Genomic DNA, 24,137 nt, shown 5'->3' with positions numbered 1-24,137 from the left:
ACTTTCGAAAATTTATGAAGTTTTAGACCACGATTCCTGAATGAAAATGGTTGCAAATCTTCCTTATAATCTATCTGAATCATCAATTGATCCATAAAAATTAATATGAATCCGAATTTTGAGATGAACAAAACAGTTGACTTTTAGAATTTTAACTTTGACTCGTAAATTTGAATTCAATATGAGAAATTGGGACTTGAGAATTTACAGGAAGTTTGAATGAAAGATTTACAAGATTGAAATTTTAGATTTTGTAATTTGATTCAAATTCTAGCTTTTGTAAAAATTTAACAAGAACATGGGTGTTCGTCGGTTTCTTATAAATTTTGATTGATTTTTCATGAATTGCAGTGAATACCTTATACTGGATGATTGAGAGTGATATATAAACGATTGTGGAATAATTAGAAGGACAATCTATATGATTTGTGGGGTTATCCAGGTCGACAGAGAATCAATTAAAAACAGAATTATATAGGAAAAAAATTAAAAGATGAATGTGACCCTCAACTGATTTTGGATGTTATGGTGATAAAATTCGTGATTTGTACTGGAATTAGATATTGGAATCCAATTAGATACAGTATGAAAGTAACATGTAACTCATTCGTACAAGTTGTTATGAATTTACAAATTTATTCTTGATTTTTATATATATAAAACAAATTTTAATAAAATAATTATATTAATAATAAATAATAATAATACTGATTATTATTAATAATACTAACATAATAATAATACTATTAATAATAATTATCTTAATAATAATAATATTTAGAATAAAAATATTAATAGTTATAATAATGTTCTTAATGATATTATTAATAATAATATTAATAATTTGTATTATTGATATATAATAATAATAGTAATAATAATACTATCAATAATTATCTTTATAATATTAATACAGATTTCCTAACATGTATCTGTATATAATGGCATATATATATATATATATATATATATATATATATATATATATATATATATATATATATATATATATATATGTTTGTATATCTTTTATATTTATATGTATTTATTCATAGGTTATAATTAATCTTATAAATATAACTATAATAATAATACTCTTAATAATAATAATAATACAAATTTATAATAATATAATAGTAATAACAATTTTACTAATGATAATGATAATAATTTACTATAAAATGTATACCATAATATGGTTAATAATGATAATTCTAATGATACCAATATTATTAATAATAACAATGATATTAATAATAATAATAATACTATATCAATCTATATATATCATGTTCGTATCTTTAGATTATTAATAACACTAATGTTGGTATTAATATTAGAAGTAGTACAATAAAAATTATATTTATACTTGTTTTATATATATATGTATCATTACTTATGGAATATAATATATATTATATATTAACTTTTTATTGATTAATTATTATCTATACATTCAAAATATATTACAAAATATATATAGTTTCATTTTTTAATAACAACTTTTTATCTTGTGTAATATTTTACATAATTAACTCAATTGATTAAGTTGTATTTTATTATTTCAATTTATTATATAAACTTATATATATATATATATATATATATATATATATATATATATATATATATATATATATATATATATATATATATATATATATATATATATCTGGTTACAACACACGTTCGTGAATCGTCGGGAATGGTCAAAGGTCAAATAATTTCATGTAAATAGTTCAAAAATTTTGAGACTCAACTTTACAGACTTTGCTTATCGTGTTGAAATCAAATAAAGATTAAGTTTAAATTTGGTCGAAAATTTCTGGGTCGTCACAGTACCTACCTGTTAAAGAAATTTCGTCCCCGAAATTTGATAGAGATCGTCATGGTTGACAATAAATATGTTTTCATGTCGAATATGAGTTGATATATAGAGTTTTATCATCCTTGTGAATGAAACAATTCGATTACTCGAAACGTACGAGTGAAGCTATCACAAAAGAGTGAAATGAGGAAATTAAGATTCGTCTTGACTTTAAGTAAAGCGCTTCGGATTCGTAGGTTAAATCTTTGAATTTTGAATGATCATGACTAACGTTCCAAGAAAGGAATGGTAATAACACGATCTGATTTGTTAAATTATCAGAAATCTCGGAAAGATAGAAATATCAAGAAAATATTTTCTTGATATGTTTAGAGGTTAAGTAGAATGAAAGAGTTTATGTAACATGGCATATGATGACGTTATGGTCTGTGAATCATCATGTTTCATTAGAAACTCAGCATGACTTACTGTAATATAATCACATTGATCAAGTGTCATTATATTATACTAACCCATGCTTCAGTTCCCAACACTACTTCAAAAACATTCATATTTTCAATTAGAATTTTTTTCAGAATTTAGAAACTAAAACAGTTTCCTTTCCGATGTAATACTGAGATCGCGAAAAGATAAATGATTTCAGATAATAATAGTTATGAAAATATCTTCAGAAATATCGAGGATATTTATAATGAAAGATACGACGATATCTTAGAATTTCTAATATCGATGGATGATGATGAAGATTTATTCGTAAAAGTGTAGAGTCAAGAGCAAGGTATTCGTTAATGTCTTCAGCAGATACTGAATCATTTGGATTCTTTGAAGGCAGTTTTAGCCTTTGTGATTTGTCCACAACCTCCTTCATGGTTTGCTCAATCCGTTTTTCAGTATCAAAACTTTTGAGATTTTTCAGTATGTCGCTCTTTATTATCAAACTTTTGACTGTTTAAACAGTCTTCAGTTTTCGCTGCTTCATCAGCTTTTTTAGAACTCAGAGATCTGATTTGTAAGCTAGAGTGCTTTTCAGGAATTCAGAGATTTCGAATTGAAATTCACCAGTCCAAAGGATATACGTTATATATAGATATATAATTGTTGACATAGGAACGCTGCGAAATTCGAGAATTAATGATTAATGCTTCCCGGTATTTGGTATGGCAACTATCGTTACAAGATGTCGATGAATACATGATAGGGTTTCAATAAATAAGTATAGCAAATTTTTGTTGTTGAGAGATTTAAGCCAAGGAGCAACGAGGTTGCTGGTACGTCTGTTGGTAATATTTCAGAATATAAAAGGTTTATAGGTAACAATAACAATGGCAAACGTATATATCAAAGTTATAATAAGGTTGATTCGAACGAAAAGTCAAAGTTGACTTGCTGGAGCTGTGACAATACTGACTATCTCGAACAGGAGTTGCAAAGTTATTTTCGGTAATAATAACACTAAAGGAATTAGCAAAGCTATATGTTAAACGTTTACTCAGTTTCCGAGAGTTTTTCAGGTGCATAACTATATGCATAAATATTTCCTTCCGTAGATGAAGTGCGGTTGGTTCATCCTCTCGATTGAGGTGTTTTCAAGAATCATGAAAGGTTTGAACGCGGATTGTAATCGTCAAGATACAAATGAGGTTTAAGATGAAATCAAGTGGCAAACTTGAAGAAATGTTTAGTTTCATATGTTATAATCAATATTTTAATTCATTTTAATTGTCCAATGTTAGTAGTCCACAATTAGTAATTCAATAATTCATATATAGTTTAATATATAATATTCGAATTAATTAATACGTATCGTGACCCATTGTATACATGTCTCAGACTCGATCACAACTCAAAGTATATATATTATTTTAGAATCAACCTCAACCCTGTATAGCTAACTCGAACATTACCGCATATAGAGTGTCTATGGTTATTCCAAATAATATATATAGATGACGTCGATATGATATGTCAAAACATTGTATACGTGTCCCGATATTTAAAATGCGTAAATAACAGTATTTAAATGACGATAAATAAAGTGCGTAAAATAAATAACAGAAATTAAATGACGATAAATAAAATTGCGAGAATTAAAATTACGATAAATAAATTGCGAAATTAAAATGTAATAAGGAATTAACAGTTAGCTAGGAACAGTTAGCTAGGATTTTGTTAGCGTGGATTCTTAACAAAATTTCTCATAGTTAATTTGTTTGTTTCTAACAAATTTTATTTTGTTAAATGTTTTCTTCATTATGCCACTTGTTGAATTCTGATCGGTCAAAATCCAAATATGATATTGAATAAAAATGGTTATTCTGCGGTGAACGGATACATATATCTGTGGATGTAAGTAGGATAGTAAATGACTGTTGAATCAGATTCGAAGAATGTACAGTGTAACTTATTAATGTGAAATCTAAATATTCCTCGGGTATTACCTACCCGTTAAAATATTTTCACCATTAACAGTTTGTACAAAAGAATTTTTAATTACAATCTTCATGAAAACATATACACATATATATCTTCTTCAGATGTAACCATGGATTTAATGAGTCAATATGATATTAAACTCATTTGATTTACCGTTAGAACAAGAATATATAATCTCTAAAACATTAGAGATTACATAATCGCCATGTCGAATGAAGATAAATAATATAGAATGATTCATAGAACGATGATTATGCTCGAGGTATATAATGAGATGTTGAGGTGTGTGATGTTGAAACTAGGGTTGTTGGTGGTACTGGTATTGATGTTGGTGGTACTGTTGGTGCCGGTGATGTTGCTGAAGCTGGTACGTTTTGCACCATATTTTCCAAGGCTACAACTTAGGCGCGAAGCTCGTTGACTTCTTCTATTATACCTAGGTGGTTGTCGGTTTGGACGAGCGGATGAATGAGATCTAGAATTGTAGATATTATGTAATCATTCTGAGCTATTCTGGAAATGAGGGTGAAAATGGTGTTTCGGACTGATTCGCCGGTAAGTGCTTCAGGTTCATCGCCAAGAGGGCAATATGGTGGATGGAAGGGATCACCTTCTTCTTGTCTCCAATAATTAAGTAGGCTACGAACTCATCCCCAATTCATCCAGAATAGATGATGGCTATTTGGTTGATCTATTCCGGTCACACTGCTTTCGGAGCTCGAGTGAAACTCCATATCGGAATCCGAGGAACTTGAACTAGTGACGAGTTCCATTCCGTACGATTAAATAAAGAATTTTTCTATATGAAATGATTTTCGACTATCGGATGGTATTCTAATTATATAGAATATCTATATATATATCTATATATATATCTATATATATATATATATATATATATATATATATATATATATATATATATATATATATATATATAGAACAAAAGATTTCGTAGATTACGGAGGAATTTGAGGAATATGTCAGGCAAAGTCTACAGTAACAGATACGCTAAGATATGGATTAGCAGATACGCTAAGATATGAATTTTGTCTATACACTATTTATGCAATCAATGCAGTAAGATGTGTCTAGACTAAGAATTATAAGCAAGTGATTCCCTAAGAATGATAAGCAGGTAATTTTCGACACAAAATGATAAGCAAAACTTTTGACATGCAGACACGGTCGAAGTCCACATCCACTAATGCATCTAAACAACTATCAGTTAGACACACCAATGCAAGACCTGGTTCGCTAAGACCACCGCTCTGATACCACATGAGACGACCCGTCCTAATCCATAAGGACGAATACAATAACATATGATTTCATTACGAGGTATTTGACCTCTATATGATACAATATACAAACATTGCATTCGTTTTTAAAAGACAAACTTTCATTACATCGAAAGTTGACAGGTATGCATACCATTTCATACTATATTCAATCTATAAATGAATTATTAATAATCTTGTTGAACTCAACGACTCGAATGCAACGTCTTTTGAAATATGCCATGAATGACTCCAAGTAATATCTTTAAAATGAGCAAATGCATAGCGGAAGATTTTTTTAATACCTGAGAATACACATGCTTAAAAGTGTCAACCAAAAGGTTGGTGAGTTCATAGGTTTATCATAAACAATCATTTCAATAATTTCAATAGACTACAAGATTTCATTTTCGGTTTCAAAACACTCGCAAGTGTATAAAATCCATTCGTATGATGAACACCTGGTAACCGACATTAACTTTAATGCATATAGAATATCCCCCGCATACTCGTAAGTATGCTATATAACGGCGATCGCAATCACCATTTAAATCGAAGTACTAAAGCAGTTCAAATTCTCTGACTGGGGCTGGTCAGTGCCCATAGATCTATCATTAGGATTCGCGTCAATTAGGGGCCATTTCCCTAATTCTTAGGCTACCAAGCTAAAAGGGGGCGATATTCGGTCTAATAATCCAACCATAGAATGTAGTTTTTAGTACTTGTGTCTATTTCGTCAAACAGTTATAAAATCAGCGCATGTATTCTCAGCCCCAAAAATATATTGCAAAACCATTTAAAAAGGGAGCAAATGAAACTACGATACGATATTCGCAGTAAAAATATGCATACGACGGAACTGAACAATGCAAGGTTGGCCTTGGATTCACGAACCTATATCAATTATATATCTATTAAGACATATGATGGAAAATTACATAATTTCATTTATTTATATATTATTTATATATTTGTGGTAATATAGAATTTATACTAAATTCCATTTAAAAGGTATACTTATATTATATCTTAAGTTACATGTTAGATATATATATATATATATATATATATATATATATATATATATATATATATATATATATATATATATATATATATATATATATATATATATATATATATATATAATTAAAATGATTAATATCTATTCATTTAGTTATATTAATATATATATATATATATACATATATTTATATATATGATTAATATTATTTTTAAAATCAGTAGTTTGTTATACGAAGGTATTTATAAGAAAAATGATAATATGTTTGATATATAGTTATATGAGATATTATTTTAATTATAGTATATGTAATAAGTATTTTTTATGAAACTAATATTTCTTTGTTAAAAATGATAGTTTTGATAATAATAAGTTATTAATAATAACAACTTTATTAATAATGATAATACTAATAATAATAATGATATTGTCAATAATGATTTTATTACTAATACTTTTGTTGATAATAACAATAATAATACTAATAATTTATAAAATGGTACTAATAATAATATTTATAATGATAACTTGTATTATGTTCATAATAATAATAATAATAATAATAATAATAATAATAATCATAATTATAATAATAATATATATGTAATATTAGTAATAATAATAACAATAATACTAAGTAATGATAATAATATTAGTAATAATAACAATTTTAATAATAATAATTAATACTAGTAATAACAATAACAATCATAATAATTTTCCTATATACTAAAAGGCACGCAGGATTTGGTCGTTTTGGCCCCTATACGCTTTCAAAACGACAACAGTTTCCCATTCGACCTGTCGTCGGGAAAACCCCTGACATGTCGTCGGGAAAAGCCCAAATTTACATAATCACCCCCTCAACTACGTTTAACTTTACATCTTTTCAGGGGTATAAAATGAAAATTCATTATTTTATTTTAAAAAAGTTAAATAAACTCCACCCGAATTGTTAACGGACCGTATCTCCTCACTCGCCGCGAGTTAAATTTTTTCGAGACCACCATTCAACTCGAAATAATCTTGCGAACCCAACGGGACTAACTACGCGCGAAATGGACACTTTTCAAAAAACGCTAAATACTGCGGGCTACCTTTCATACATATATGTACACGTATAACAAACTACCCAGGCTATATACATCATATCGATGGTTTCGTCTCCCTTTTTTACGCAACCTTCGCGGCATTTAAAACGCATAGGAAATTAGGTACACTAGGTATTAACCACGTGCACCCAAACACACCCGTAGCAAATCGTTTTTAGTTCTATAAATTCATAACGCTACGTTAACTACGAATATGTAACCCGAAAGGCCCCGCAGCATCGCGCGGGCTACTTTTTCTAGTAATAACAATAACAATAATAATAATAATAATAATAATAATAATAATAATAATAATAATAATAATACTACGTAGTAATAATAATAATAATAATAATAATAATAATAAAAATAATAATAATAATAATAATAATAATAATAATAATAATAATAATAATAATAATAATAATAATAATAATAATAATAATAACTACCTCATAAAGCTCATCAAAAAAAAATTGGCAGATACAAGACTCGAACCCAGATCACTCGCATACCCGTAAATCATTCTTAACCATTCATCCATTTACTCATTCCTGATTTAAACCCATTCTAATTATATTTGACTACTCCCTTTCTGTTTCCTTTTCTTTCTTCAACAGAAATCGATTAATCAGAAAACAATACTTAACACCTAGTTATCTGTTTGTTTTATGACCTTTGATTAACACAGAAAAGATTAACACTTGGTGATTAGATTATTTGAAACAAAAAATTAAAATAAAGCTGTAACAGCTTAATGTAAATTCGTATGAACTCCAAAATCACTTTCAAAAATTTATGAAGTTTTAGACCACGATTCCTGAATGAAAATGGTTGCAAATCTTCCTTATAATCTATTTGAATCATCAATTGATCCATAAACATTAATATGAATCCGAATTTTGAGATGAACAAAACAGTTGACTTTTAGAATTTTAACTTTGACTCGTAAATTTGAATTCAATATTAGAAATTGGGACTTGAGAATTTACAGGAAGTTTGAATGAAAGATTTCAAACAAGACTGAAATTTTAAATTTTGTAATTTGATTCAAATTCGAGCTTTTGTAAAAATTTAACAAGAACAGGGGGTTCGTCGGTTTCTTATAAATTTTGATTGATTTTTCATGAATTGCAGTGAATACCTTATACTGGATGATTGAGAGTGATATATAAACGATTGTGGAATAATTAGAAGGACAATCTATATGATTTGGGGGTTATCCAGGTCGACAGAGAATCAATTAAAAACAGAATTATATAGAAAAAAAATAAAAGATGAATGTGACCCTCAACTGATTTTGGATGTTATGGTGATAAAATTTGTGATTTGTTCTGGAATTAGATATTGGAATCCAATTAGATACAGTATGAAAGTAACATGTAACTCATTCGTACAAGTTGTTATGAATTTACAAACTTATTCTTGATTTTTATATATATAAAACAAATTTTAATAAAATAATTCTATTAATAATAAATAATAATAATACTGATTATTATTAATAATACTAACATAATAATAATACTATTAATAATAATTATCTTAATAATAATAATATTTATAATAATAATATTAATAGTTATAATAATGTTCTTAATGATATTATTAATAATAATAATAATAATTTGTATTATTGATATATAATAATAATAGTAATAATAATACTATCAATAATTATCTTTATAATATTAATATAGATTTCCAAACATGTATCTGTATATATATATATATATATATATATATATATATATATATATATATATATATATATGTCGTTATATACAGATACATGTTAGGAAATCTCCGTATTTGTATATCTTTTATATTTATATATATTTATTCATAGGTTATATTTAATCTTATAAATATAACTACAATAATAATACTCTTAATAATAATAATAATAATAATAATAATAATAATAATAATACAAATTTATAATAATATAATAGTAATAACAATTTTACTAATGATAATGATAATAATTTACTATAAAATGTATACCATAATATGGTTAATAATGATAATTCTAATGATACCAATATTATTAATAATAACAATGATATTAATAATAATAATACTATATCAATCTATATATATCATGTTCGTATCTTAAGATTATTAATAACACTAATGTTGGTATTAATATTAGAAGTAGTACAATAAAAATTATATTTATACTTGTTTTATATATATGTATCATTACTTATGGAATATAATATATATTATATATTAACTTTTTATTGATTAATTATTATCTATACATTCAAAATATATTACAAAATATATATAGTTTCATTTTTTTAATAACAACTTTTTATCTTGTGTAATATTTTTTACATAATTAACTCAATTGATTAAGTTGTATTTTATTATTTCAATTTATTATATAAACTTATATTCACATATATATATATATATATATATATATATATATATATATATATATATATATATATATATATATATGGTTACAACACTCGTTTGTGAATCGTCGGGAATGGTCAAAGGTCAAATAATTTCATGTAAATAGTTCAAGAATTTTGAGACTCAACTTTACAGACTTTGCTTATCGTGTCGAAATCAAATAAAGATTAAGTTTAAATTTGGTCGAAAATTTCCGGTTCGTCACATTTATTCCCCCTGAGCAAGTAATGATAATGTAAATACTGTTAAAGCACGTATTTTACGAAGTATTACACAAGTATATTATTTCATGCGTACCTGAGCACGCGGTGATTGGGCCAACAATGTCGATGGCCCATTTGCTAAACGGACATGCTGCCGTTATTGGTATCATAGGATATCGCGGTGCCCGACTTATTGGCGCATGCTGTTGGCATGACTGGCACGTCCTTACTACTTCCGCTGCATCACTGTGAATGGTGGGCCAATAATACCCTATCCGCATCACCTTTGCATCAATAGTTCTGAACCCTGAATGCAAAGCGCAGGATCCTTCATGAACTTCCCGAAGTACTTCTTTAGCCTGATTAGGTCCAATGCACAATAAACTGGGCCCCAAAAAAGACTTCCTATACAAGACACCATCAATTAAATCATACATAGGAGCTTTCATGCGAATCTTTCGCGCTTCTTTTTCGTCCATTGGAAGTTCACCCTCAGCTAAGAATTTCACCAATGGTGTCATCCAGTTCGGGTTTTCTTCCTCGATGGGCGCAACAGTTAACTTTTCATCTATTGACTTTTCTGTTAGCACTTCAACCCATACGTCTTTATGTAGATGATCAAAAGCCAGCGCAGCCAGTTTGCTGAGCGCATCTGCTTTCTTATTTTGTCCCCTAGGTACCTTCGTCAACTTAAAAGCCTCGAACTCGTTTGCCAGTTCGTGTACTAATTCCATGTATTGCGGCATAGAGGCTTCATGCGCCCCAAATAACCCATTAACCTTGTTAGCGACCACCTGCGAGTCTATATATGCATCCAAGTGTTTTATTCCCAACTCCCGCGCTATACGCATTCCTGATAGCAGTGCTTCATATTCACACTCGTGATTAGTCACAGCGAAAGCAAAATGGAGCGCATAAGTGTGCTCCTTTCCATCTGGACCTGTGAGGACCAATCCGGCACCCGCGCCTTAGGGTCCACAAGCCCCATCTGTGTACAATTCCCAGACGTTTGTTTCATTACAGTGACCATGGTACTTTCTCTGAGCACCTCTACCTCTCCTGTGGTTTCGGCCAAGTAACTGTCGGAATCTGAAGAATTCGAACTAGATCCGGAATCCATCTTGTATAATGGGGAAAATGAATTTTTGATATGGAATAGATTATAGGAGTTAGATTTGGTACTCTTCAATACATAATTTACATATGTATATATAATACCAAAATCCCGTAAATTACGGAGAATCTTTGAAAAGATATCAGTCAAAGTTCGCAATAACAGATATGCTAAGATAAGAATTCGTCTATACACTATCAATGCAGTAAATGTAGTAAAACGTGTCTAGACTTATGAATGATAAGCAGGTAATTTCCTAAGGATGATAAGCAGATGATTTTCGACTAGAAATGATAAGCAAAACTTTTGACATGTAGACACGGTCGAAGTCCAGACTCATTAATGCATCCTAACAACTACTAGTTAGACACACTAATGCAAGACCTGGTTCGCTACGACCACCGCTCTGATACCAACTGAAAGGACCCGTCCTAATCCACCTGGACGAAGTCATCAACATTTGGTCCCATTGCGATGATCGGCTCCAAGTAATGTCCTTATATTGAGCAAATGCACAGCGAAAGACTTAATTCGTACCTGAGAATAAACATGCTTTAAAGTGTCAACCAAAAGGTTGGTGAGTTCATAGGTTTATCATAACAATCATTTCAATATGTTAATAGACCACAAGTTTTCATAATCATAAACATAATACACTCGCAAGTGTATGTAAAGCATTCTAAGTGGTTGAGCACTTGGTAACCATACTTAACATTTAATCAACGTCGCATATTCCCTTTATTATGAAATCTCACTACACCGTACCAAGTGTAGTCACCAAAACGAAGTACTGTGCAACCGTTGAATACTGGTCGTCCAGTCCGGTTGGGGTTGTCAGGCCCGATAGATCTATCAACAGGATTCGCGTTTACAATACCCATGTAAATAATAGTTACCAAGCTACAGAGAAATATGCCAGTGGTACAACTCAACGTAGAATATATTTTTAAGTACTTGTGTCTATTTTGTAAACATTTATAAAAGCAGCGCATGTATTCTCAGCCCAAAAATATATATTGCAAAAGCAATTAAAAAGGGAGCAAATGAAACTCACTTTTGCCTTGAAGGTATTTAATTCGACTTGGTCTCCGATAGATATCACGAAACTAACCATATATATAATATATCAACATATTTTCTTTTTAAGTAATCGTTACATATATATATACTTTTAATACTTTTAATATTTTCTTAGTCCGTAGTTAGCAGTCCGATGTTAGTGGTCCACAATTAGTTGCTTAAATAAAATAAATAAAGACCCCATCGTATTCGTATTGATCAGAATTAATCTCGACCCATGGTACCATGTTGTCAAATGACGTGTTGCGTACATAAAGTACCGTGTTGTCAAATGACGTGTTGCGTACAATCATGAGGTCTTATGATTAATCTTCTCGTGTTGTTTACGGGTGGTCCTGAAATATATAAAATCAAATCATAAGTAATTATATATAAAATATCATATTAATTAGAAAAGATATGATTAATTTACTTTTTCTCCAAATATTTTCGTAGCTAAACTAGCTTCGGATACCCAATCTTGTTTTAGTCGTAGTTTCTTCATTACAACTCCGTTTTTGTTGGTTCAACTTGCCACTTCCTTGGATCTAGTCAAATTTTAAGAATATGAACTGAAAATACCTTAGTTTGTATTCGAAATCATAGGTTATAGGTCAAACTTTGGTGAAACTTATGAAAGTGATCATTTTCTATCATAAAAACAACATTTAATGATCATTTTTCTAAAAATACTTACACTTTGAGTTAAACCATGAAATTTTTATGTGTTAACATATTCATAAGAAATATCATTTTTCCAGAACATGAACTTCCAATTCAAAGTTCAAGAAGGTTTTTAATTATCCAACCCAAAACAGCCCCCGGTTGCACTCCGACGACGTAGATTAAGTTTTTAAGATGTTCTTTGTAAAACCAAGTTATATTTTATTAGGTTAGCATATCATTATGATATATTACAGGTCTTGAAGTGTTTTAAAAGTCAAGTTAGAAGGATCTATTTAGTTTGCGAACAAGTTTGAAATCATTCAAACTATGTTCTTGTTGTTAAAATTTTATACCACAAAATAAGATAGCTATATAAATATGAATTGAATAAGATTATGAACAAGGTTACTACCTCAAGTTACTTGGACAAAGTTACTGCAAAAGATAAGAAATAATCTTGGAATCAAAGAGTGGTGGAGTTAGATCAAAAGGTTGGAAGTAAACTTCTTCAAATGGGTGGTTATTTTGATATGTTCTTGAAAGAGTTTTTTTATGGTGTTTAAGGCTTGTAATTGAAGCTAAATGATGGGAAAAATGCTTGGAGATGATCAAGTATGAAGTTATGAGTATTTTGAGAGAGAAATGAGGGTGTAGGTATGAGAAAATGGAGTGAAGAAATGGTGTTCATTTATAAAAATGTTTTTAGTTTATAAAGAAAGAAAAGGATTCCTAATTTTGTTTTCTTACTAATAATTCATACTACTTGACAAATCCTAGTTACCTCATATCTAGGGCAGTAATAATGTTGATTAGGATGTTGATTTGATGTGTATATATGATGTTAAAGCAGAGGGGTATAAAATACTATTAAATTTTAGCAGAAAATACTATTAAATACGATACAATTTTACACAAGATATTTATTTATTTATAGAATGGATATACTTAAACCTTGCTACAACACTTATAGGCAGTGTACCTAATCGTACAGTAGTGTAGTTTTTAGTAAGTCCGGTTCGTTCCACAGGGAAATCTTTAAACAAAGCTCAACGCTATATTAGTTAACTTTTATAAAAATACAAATATATATATAGGTAATATTATTATTATAAAGGGGGGTTTTTACCGTTTAATGACCGGTTTGTCGATTTTAAAACTTTAGTCGCAGTTAAAACCTAATGTAAAATATAAAATAAATACAAGACTTTAAATTAAAGCGTAAAGTAAATAACGATAATGAAATTGCGAATAATAAAAATGCGATAAAATTAAATTGCGATAATTAAAAGTACGATAATTAAAAGTGCGATAAAATGAAATAACAATAAATAAAAGTGCGATAATTAGAAGTGCAATTAAATATACAATAAAGGAAATAAAATATGATATAAAAGAGTTATGCTTATTTAAACTTCCGTAATCATGATGTTTGACGTGTTGGTTTTAGTTTTATGCCCATGGGTTAATTGTCCTTTGTCCTGGATTATTCAATAAGTCCGTCTGGTTTTTGTCCATAACAGTCCATCAGTCATAAATATAAATTGCAAGTGTCCTTGTCAAATTATTATTATACCCGAAGATAAATATTCCAACTAATTGGGGATTCGAATTGTAACAAGGTTTTAATACTTTGTTTAATGAATACACCAGGTTATCGACTGCGTGTAAACCAAGGTTTTACTACTTTGTTAACAATTACACCAATTACCCTTGAATGTAATTTCACCCCTGTTTTAATTATTCTAGTGGCTATTAATCCATCCCCGTGTCCGGTTAAATGAACGATTATTCGTACATATAAATACCCCGCCCATCGTGTCCGATCGAGTGTATATGGTAATTTATAGGGACGCCCAATTGTAAATCTTTATATTAACATTAACAAACTTTCATTTAGTTAAACAAATATAAAGCCCATTAATAGCCCATAGTCTAGTTTCCACAAGTGTCGTTCTTTTATCCAAACCCCAATTATGGTACAAAGCCCAATTACCCAATTTTAGTAATTAGCCCAACATCATGATTACTTCGTTTTAAATAAGCATAATAATAACTTAGCTACGAGACATTAATGTAAAAAGGTTGAACATAACTTACAATGATTAAAAATAGCGTAGCGTTACACGGACAGAATTTCGACTTACACCCTTACAACATTCGCTAACATACCCTTATTATTAGAATTATAATTAAAATTAAAATATAAATTATAAATATAAATATATATTACTTATGAAGAGGAAGAGAAAAAGGATGTTAAACTCGTCAGAAAACTGGCTATTTATAGGACCTGACCAGCAATCTCACACCATGCGACTCGCATGGTTTTGTGCTTCTGGCCATGCGAGTCGCATGGCCACCCTGGATTCAGCCAACTACTTTTGTTTTCTTCTTGCCGACGTAATATAATAATAATAATATATATAATATATAATTATATATAATTATATATATATTATATTATATTCTTGTGCATAGTAGACTAGATATTTTTGGTCCGTTGCGTCGGGCGTTTCTTCTTGGCTCAGGTCCCGGTTCCGGATTTTCGGACGTCCTCGCGTATTATTTTATATCGTGTACTTTGCGTCTTGTAACTTGTACTCTTGTCATTTTGAGACGTTCCTCATCAATATTTTGAACCTTTTTTATTGTATCTTGTACTTTTTAGCTCTTTGGACCTTTTTGTCTTCAATTTGTCGAATCTGCCTTTTGTCTTCACCTTTTATTATTTAAACGAATATCACTTGTAAATAGAACAATTGCAACTAAAAGCTTGTCTTTCTTGAGGAATAATGCTATGAAATATATGTTCGTTTTTAGCATTATCAAATATTCCCACACTTGAGCATTGCTTGTCCTCAAGCAATATTGTCTTGAAATACTAGAATCACTTCTTTATTCTTCATACTTTGTACATCAGTGATTTCTATACGGCGGTATAAACAATGGTAGTGACGATATGGTTTACAGTCCCACATGACTATAAAAATTTAGATCCATTAAGGAAATTGGATCTTTATGAAAACATTTGATCTTTTGAAAATTAAATCTAGTTTTTACCCTAGATAAGTTTTCCGGAATAACCCTTTACCGGTGTTTGCAAAATATTTTTGTGGGTTTGGTGGGTTTCAAATTTGAAAATTTTAGCTCAAAACTTGCGGTTTTGTGTCACCCACTTGCTAACCTTGTATTCGGAAAGCAACACGTCCAGTTTATTTGTTCCGTATATTACCTTTCGGCAAACTACCGTCCGGTTGTAAAGGAAAGCGTTGAACAAGCAACTGTTAAGGCAATGTCCCGTGACATGCTTTTGATTATGGTCTATAACGTGTCGGACGCAATTACTATCCTTGGTAGGAGCAATAGTAAAGCTCACCCTTATAATTTTTCGGTCTGGCACAAGGTCTTGTCTTTGACCATGCTATGCAACCACCGTTCTTACGGTTGACACCCGATTTAGTTCAGGTGACCTAATGAATTCCAGGTGAATTCCTAGGATTTTACGTTCAATGGTAATGAACGCATTGAAAATAGGGTTTTCAGAAAACAAATCGGTTTATAATTTTGATCAAAATATTTTCTCGTTCAAGCTCGAGTTTAGATATCATCGAATTCCATGAGTTTGTAATTCTCAATCTTTAAGGTCAATCTCAAGGATTGAGTAATATCAGTCTTAAAAGCTGATTTTTAATCTTTAAGGAGATTATCCTTTCTGGGGATCTGATTCATTAGTCTTATCAAGCTAATTTGCACGGTGCCCCCCCATTGTACGAGATAAATCCTTCTCATGGTTAGGATAAATCTGACCACTTGGCGACCCTGTTTAATGCTGAGGTCCGTGGATTTCCTGCTGATTTTAGTGATGACTTTTCTAGATTTTTCGTCAACCTACAGCTGGTCTGAACGACAACTTCATGACCTAAATCAAGAAGCGCGTGTCTTTTTCGGAAGACTTTACTTCCTTTTAGTGATGGAATTGATTCATCGTATAGATCCATCTCTTCTTTTCTTTCATCGGGTAAAACAGTTTAGTTTAGTCCAAAGCAAAAGTATTTTCAGTTATTTGTTACAAATATATGTGGCATATGTTTAAAATAACTTGGTAAATTTTCCCACACTTGGCTTTTTATTTTTCTTTTTATCGTCCTCTATTCCATTTTAAATGAATTTTGACATTTTAGTTTGTTTCTCAATTTATGTCCTTTCCGAGGTAACAATAATTTCGGTGTTAAAACCTAGTTTTATCGTTCATAAATATGTATAAACATGATTTTAATTCATTTAATTGAAAATTTTGAAAAATTTTACTAGAATTGGGTAGTCAGTATATAAGACTAGGGCTGTTCTTTTTTTATCAGAGAGCACTAGATTCTAATACAACTACTGCTTTACTAGTATTTTTAATGGTAACCAAGTGTTTAATATAAAAATTTTAAAATCCGAAAGAATTTAATCCCTTCCCACACTTAAGATCTTGCAATGCCCTCATTTGCAAATATATTGGCGTTTGTTTGCTGAATGATAAATGGTGCACGTCATTTGTTCATTCCGTCTTGTTGTTATTTCACATACATTTTGCATCATTGTCGTCAAAATTACTTGCTTTTGCTGAACTTAATGCCAGTCTTTGAAAACGCGTTGTTTTACCCTGTTTTGTGCATAAAATAGAATACATACAATACAAATATAATCATACATGCAATTTGAAATGGAACTTTGGCATCCCACTTTCAAACTATAAGAAAAATATTAGTACACAATAATAATAAAATATCCAACATTACATAAACATAATAAAATGTTAAGTGTTTAAAATAAAAATAAAAATTACCACTTATCTCTACTGATCAGGAGGTGGGTTAGGAGGAAAATTAGGATATGGATCCCAATTCATGTTCGCGTCCGGGTTCCATGGCTGATTATAGGTGTACTGGTATGCTGCGTCATAATCATATGAATCATAGGGTGGTCTCATCTCTGGCTGATGTGCGGGATAGTATGCGGGTCGGGTCGGATAATACATCTCGCCAGGCTGCAACTGGCTTATAATTTGGCGCTGATGATAATCCCATCGGCCATGCTCTCGTTGCCGGGAATGCTCGTAGTCATTCCGGCGTTGCCATGCCTCGTACTGCATATGCCTATCATAGTTCGTCATGTATTCATCCTCCATACGAACTCCTAAATCAAGAGCAGTCTCCCGAACAACTCCTATAATGTTGTTCGCCTCCTCCATCTCATCATCCGAACCTCTCTCTACCTGTCGCTGAGGTCCCTCGTATCTATATACCCGACCACGTCTCATCAATAATACCCTTGCACCGTGATAAAGGTTTGAACTTATAGTTTCACCTCCGTCCTCTATTTCGTTCATTGGACCCCCTTGGTGCTTATCTACACCTAAATACTCTCCAATGAGAGTAATGAAAATACCACCACCTATAATACTCCCCGATTTCATCCCCGAAACTACATTAGCGAGATAATAACCAACACAATAGGGAATGTTAACGAAACTCCTCGGGTCTCTAATACACTTGAGGTAGAACAAATCATTTACGGTCAATTTCTCCTTATTCCTACCCCTTTGTGTAATTGTGTTTGCTAAGAATCTATGAATCACCCGGAGTTCAGCTCTGTCTATATCTAAGTATGTATGATTTCCACTGGCGTGAAATTCATTAAAGTGGGACATACGCCTCCAGACAGCGTTAATATCAAATTCCCTATCTACCCTTTCTCCTTGGGCAATCAGGCTATTACAGTCGGGGCTCAAAAGTTCAGCAGGGGTGTAAATCTGTAAGGCCCTGGCTAAATCTATCATGGACATTCTGTACATTCGTCCACCTAACAGAAACCTAATAAAGCTTCTATCATCTATCCTCCTAACATCACTGTTTAACTTAATAGTACTAAGTAATTCTATACACCATTCCCTATATATGGTTCTACGAATGGAAAATAGGCGCATCCAATCGTTAAACTGAGAATTACCATACCTTTGCACCAATAATTGCCGAATCGGTTCGGCAAGGTCAACTGTTTCCAAAGGTACCCAGTCAATTGCCCTTGGCATTTCAACAACCTTAAAGTAGAGAATGTGCATGTTCTTTTGATAATCTGGATACTCTATCCAACATCGATCAAATCTCAGATTTGGGTGTAACTGATCTTCATTAATGTCTAAACTCAGAATCCTTTGATGTGGAGCGAATTGACGAAACTGATTCACGAATAATTGATCTTGATCGTGATAAGGAATATGTTGCTCCTCCTGTTCTTCTTCTTCTTGTTGCATATGCTGTTCTTGTTCATGAAACATTTCCGGTTCGGGCTCTGGTTGCCTGGACGATGATGCTCCTGAACCTCCAGTATCGGCTTTCTGCAAAACACATTAAACACAAAATTTGTGCATCCAAATATGCATTAGTGTTAGCAAAATAATAACTTGAAACAATTATGACGACCTGTTCAATTCATAACACATTTTATACACATTTTCTTAACAATAACAATTCTACACTTTTACATACGAAAATGTGTACAATGTTTTATCACATTTAAACTCTTAAACATGTCAACAATAATTATTATAACAATTAAACACTTGTTACATGGCATTCAAATCAAACTAGTGCTCATTTTCTTATTTTTGTCAAGTCTACACTTTGTCAAATAAGCATATACGAAAAATGTACATCAAGTTCATAAGCATTTATCTTAAATAACATGCCAAAATAATCACTACTAGCAATGAAACAAGTTTCAAATGGCCTTTATATCAAATTATCCAAGTTCATGAATTTTTAGACTTAAAAAGTCTACTTTAATTCTCAAAAACATGTTTAGGCTCAAAGTTTGGATCAATTAACTACCTAAACATGTTACACTACTTAATTTAGCAACAATTCATGACAAAAATCGGCCATAACCTATTTATATCAAAAAGCCCCAAATTGCTCAAGAACACAAACCCTAGATTCTTAAAAATTTGAAGTTTTTAGCTTCAATTCATGTTAAATAGCTTCTATCTAGGATATACATGCATAATATAACAACAATTTAGCTCTAATTACACCTAAATTTAACAAAATCAAAATATAAATTTTCTAGCTCAAGAACACAAAAATTCGAATTTAAAGAGATTAGGGGTGAAATCTTTACCTTTCTCCTGAAGGGGTTGAGACTACTGAATCTAGGCATGATTATGGTGAAGTTTTGCAAGAAATTTGATGAAAAATGATGAATTTTTGAGAGAGTTTGGGAGAGTTTTCGTGTATATGTGTGTGTATTGTGAGAAAGAAGCAGAACTCGCTGAGCTTTTGATCCTGTCCAGTTTTTAACAGCCATGCGAGTCGCATGGCTTCTTGCCCATCCCCATGCGACTCGCATGGGGTGTAATTCCAGGGTTTTTTTTTTTTTTTTTTTTTTTTTTTTTTTTATAAAACCTTATACTTTTAAAACATAGAATTAATAAAATTTTAAAAATTTTGTTTCTTTTTAAGACGAGGTCGTTTCGGGACGATGCCCTAGTCCGTCCCTCGACAAAATTTTAAAATTTGTCTCTTTGTAGCGATTGTTTTAAAAGCTAAGATTTTTGGGTTTTTTAATGTTTTTGGCATACTTTAAATCAATAAGATTAAAAATAATGATAATAAAAGTTCTCGTCCCTTCCTCGGGTAAAGCAATTTCGGTTCAAAGACCTAGTCTTCAACTTACGACGAATTTTAAAAATCATATTTTTAACTTAATGAGATAAAGTAAATTTTTGTTTTTAAATTCACACAACTTAAATATAAAATTCAAAATTAAAAAATTAAAAATTAAAAATTCACACCAAACTTAAAATTTGAAATGCATAAAATTAAAATTCATATTTTAAAAATTAAAAATTCACACCAAACTTAATTTAAAAATTCATAAATTCATATCAAACTTATATTAATTTTTCAAATATTTATAATTTAAATATATTGTTTTTACAAAGTTTACAATATTAATTTAAAATATTAATATTAAAAACATAATAAAATTAAAAATCTTTTTGTCTTTTTATCCCACTTTAATCAATCAAATATTATCAAAAATATGCGCCCCTCTTTTCGGTAAAGTAATTTCGGTTCCAAGACCTAATTTAACTCATGACGAATTTTTGAAATATTTTGGTTTGATTGTTTAAAGATATTTATACCTTAAGAATAAACGTTAAATTTCGCAGTGATGTAATAAATTTTTGAATGATATCAATAATTTCGGTCGCCAAACCTAATTTTATTTAATACCAATTTAATACTTTTTAGCGAACAAATTAGCGTTTATTATCAAAAGGTTAAAAAATAAAAATAAAAATAAAAACTGTACAGACATACCTGTGAAATAGATTTCTTAGTTATATGATCTATTATATTCATAAGATAGTCGGTTTAATTGGTCTTCCATGGCTGCATAGGCGTAACCTCGAGCATTCATTGTCTTTTCTTCTAAACATATGAACGGTCCGTCTCTGCATAAAGTAACAAATTCGGTATTTGAATAGGTTTGATTATTTGAACATTTACCTCCATGTGACCATTTTCCGCATTTGTGACATCGTTCTAGATGTCGTGCTCTTCTTTTCGCTGCGGATTTTGATTTTCCTTTACCAAATTGTAACTTATTATCTTCGCATCTGGATCCTTTTCTAACTCCGTCCATTCTTTCTCTGATTACTGATACTATTTCACTCGGTAGTATGTCATTATTTCTTTTAGTGATCAAAGCGTGTAGCATTAGACCATGGTTTAGTTCACAGGCAGTCTTCATTTTGTAAAAACCTAAAAAAAATAAAAATTCAGAATGGGGGGAGAAGACTAGTTCTTTAGGGTCTGCTAGGGAAAGACCATACGTGTTCCATTTTCGAGAACTACACGAAAACAGACAATCTAACTCTAACAGAAATTCATATTATTCTTTAAAGACTTGATTCTCCCCACACTTAGTTAGCTGTGGTGTCGAAATTGTGATTAACTTCGTTGTCGACTTCCATCGGACCATGTATGTAATGTTTAACTCTGTGACCATTAACTTTAAATTCAATCCCATTTGAATTTATCAATTCTATCGTTCCGTATGGGAAAACTCTTCTGACTATGAATGGTCCAGACCATCTTGATTTCAATTTTCCAGGAAATAGCTTGAATCGTGAATTGAAAAGAAGAACTCTGTCTCCTTCTTTAAATTCTTTTGAACTTCTGATTCTTTTATCATGCCATTTCTTCGTTCTTTCTTTATAGATTAACGAATTTTCGTATGCTTCATGTCTTAATTCTTCTAATTCGTTTAGTTGACTTAATTGTAGACGTCCGGCTTCATGTAAATCAAGATTACATGTCTTCAAAGCCCAAAATGCTTTGTGTTCAATTTCTATTGGAAGATGACACGCTTTTCCATACACAAGTCTAAAAGGTGTGGTTCCAATTGGAGTTTTGTAGGCTGTTCTAAAAGCCCAGAGTGCATCCTCCAATTTAATGGACCATTCCTTCGAATTTGATCCTACGGTTTTCTCTAGAATACGTTTTAAAGCTCGGTTGGTATTTTCAACTTGTCCACTTGTTTGTGGATGATATGCGGTGGAGATTTTATGAGTTACTCCATATCTTTTAAGAACTTTCTCAAGTTGATTATTACAGAAATGAGTACCCCGATCACTTATTAAAGCTTTCGGTGTTCCAAACCTTGCAAAAAGACGTTTTAAAAAGTTGACTACAACTCGTGCATCGTTAGTTGGGAGAGCTTGTGCTTCCGCCCATTTAGATACATAATCAATGGCTACGAGTATATATAAATTATTATGAGATTTTGGAAATGGACCCTTAAAGTCAATACCCCAAATGTCAAATACTTCACATACTTGGATGACATTTTGTGGCATTTCATCGCGTTGACTTATTCTTCCGGCCCTTTGACATGCATCACAGGATTTGCAAAGAAGGTGTGCGTCTTTGTAAATTGTAGGCCAATAGAATCCAGCTTCATAAACTTTTCTTGCTGTTAGTTGAGGCCCATAATGCCCTCCTGTTGGTCCTGTGTGACAATGGTTTAAAATTTTACTAGCTTCATCTCCAAATACACATCGGCGTATTATTCCATCGGGACAACTTTTAAACAGATGTGGATCTTCCCAGAAATAGTGTTTTATATCACTGAAGAATTTCTTTCGTCTTTGGTACGATAATCCTTTTTCAAGGAATCCACAAACTAAGTAGTTTGCATAGTCTGCAAACCATGGGATTTCTTTATAATCTATCTTCAATAGATATTCATCAGGAAAGTTGTCTTGTATGGTCGATTCATTCAGAACTTCTAATTCGGGATTTTCAAGACGAGAAAGATGATCAGCGGCGAGATTTTCTGCTCCTTTTTTATCTCGGATTTCAATATCAAACTCTTGTAAGAGTAAGATCCAACGGATTAATCTTGGTTTAGCATCTTGTTTTGAAAATAGGTATCTAAGAGCAGAATGGTCGGTATAGACCACTGTTTTTGCTAGAACGAGATATGATCGAAATTTGTCAAAAGCAAAGACAATAGCAAGGAGTTCTTTTTCAGTAGTTGTATAGTTCGTTTGTGCTCCTTGTAATGTCTTACTAGCATAATATATAGGTTGAAATCGTTTTTCAATCCTTTGTCCTAAAACGGCTCCCATTGCAAAATCACTTGCATCGCACATTAGTTCAAATGGTAGATTCCAATTTGGTGTTATCATGATCGGTGCATTAGTGAGTTTTTCTTTAAGAATATTAAAAGATTTGATACATTCATCTGAAAAGATGAATGGCGCATCCTTTTCTAGGAGTTTATTCATAGGAGTGGCAATTTTAGAAAAATCTTTTATGAAACGTCGGTAAAAACCGGCATGCCCTAGAAAACTCCTAACTCCTCTAACATTGGTGGGATGTGGAAGTTTAGCAATTACATCTACTTTAGCTCTATCCACTTCAATTCCTTCTTTTGAAATTTTATGTCCAAGA

General features: G+C 30.8%; 1 protein-coding gene across 1 annotated transcript; it reads right to left on the bottom strand.

The window, feature by feature from the left end:
- Positions 1–10,293: 10,293 nt before the first annotated feature.
- LOC139855071 (uncharacterized) lies at positions 10,294–11,140 on the bottom strand. The gene is made up of 2 exons (XM_071844326.1): positions 10,384–11,140; positions 10,294–10,328 (listed from the first exon to the last, which is right to left on the bottom strand). Exons 1-2 carry the CDS (start codon positions 11,138–11,140, stop codon positions 10,294–10,296), a joined length of 792 nt encoding a protein of 263 aa, XP_071700427.1.
- Positions 11,141–24,137: the final 12,997 nt, after the last annotated feature.

The sequence above is a fragment of the Rutidosis leptorrhynchoides genome, chromosome 6 (assembly GCF_046630445.1).
Source record: "Rutidosis leptorrhynchoides isolate AG116_Rl617_1_P2 chromosome 6, CSIRO_AGI_Rlap_v1, whole genome shotgun sequence".
In the NCBI taxonomy this organism is placed as follows: domain Eukaryota; kingdom Viridiplantae; phylum Streptophyta; class Magnoliopsida; order Asterales; family Asteraceae; genus Rutidosis; species Rutidosis leptorrhynchoides.
This window is presented reverse-complemented; position numbering and strand designations above follow the sequence as displayed.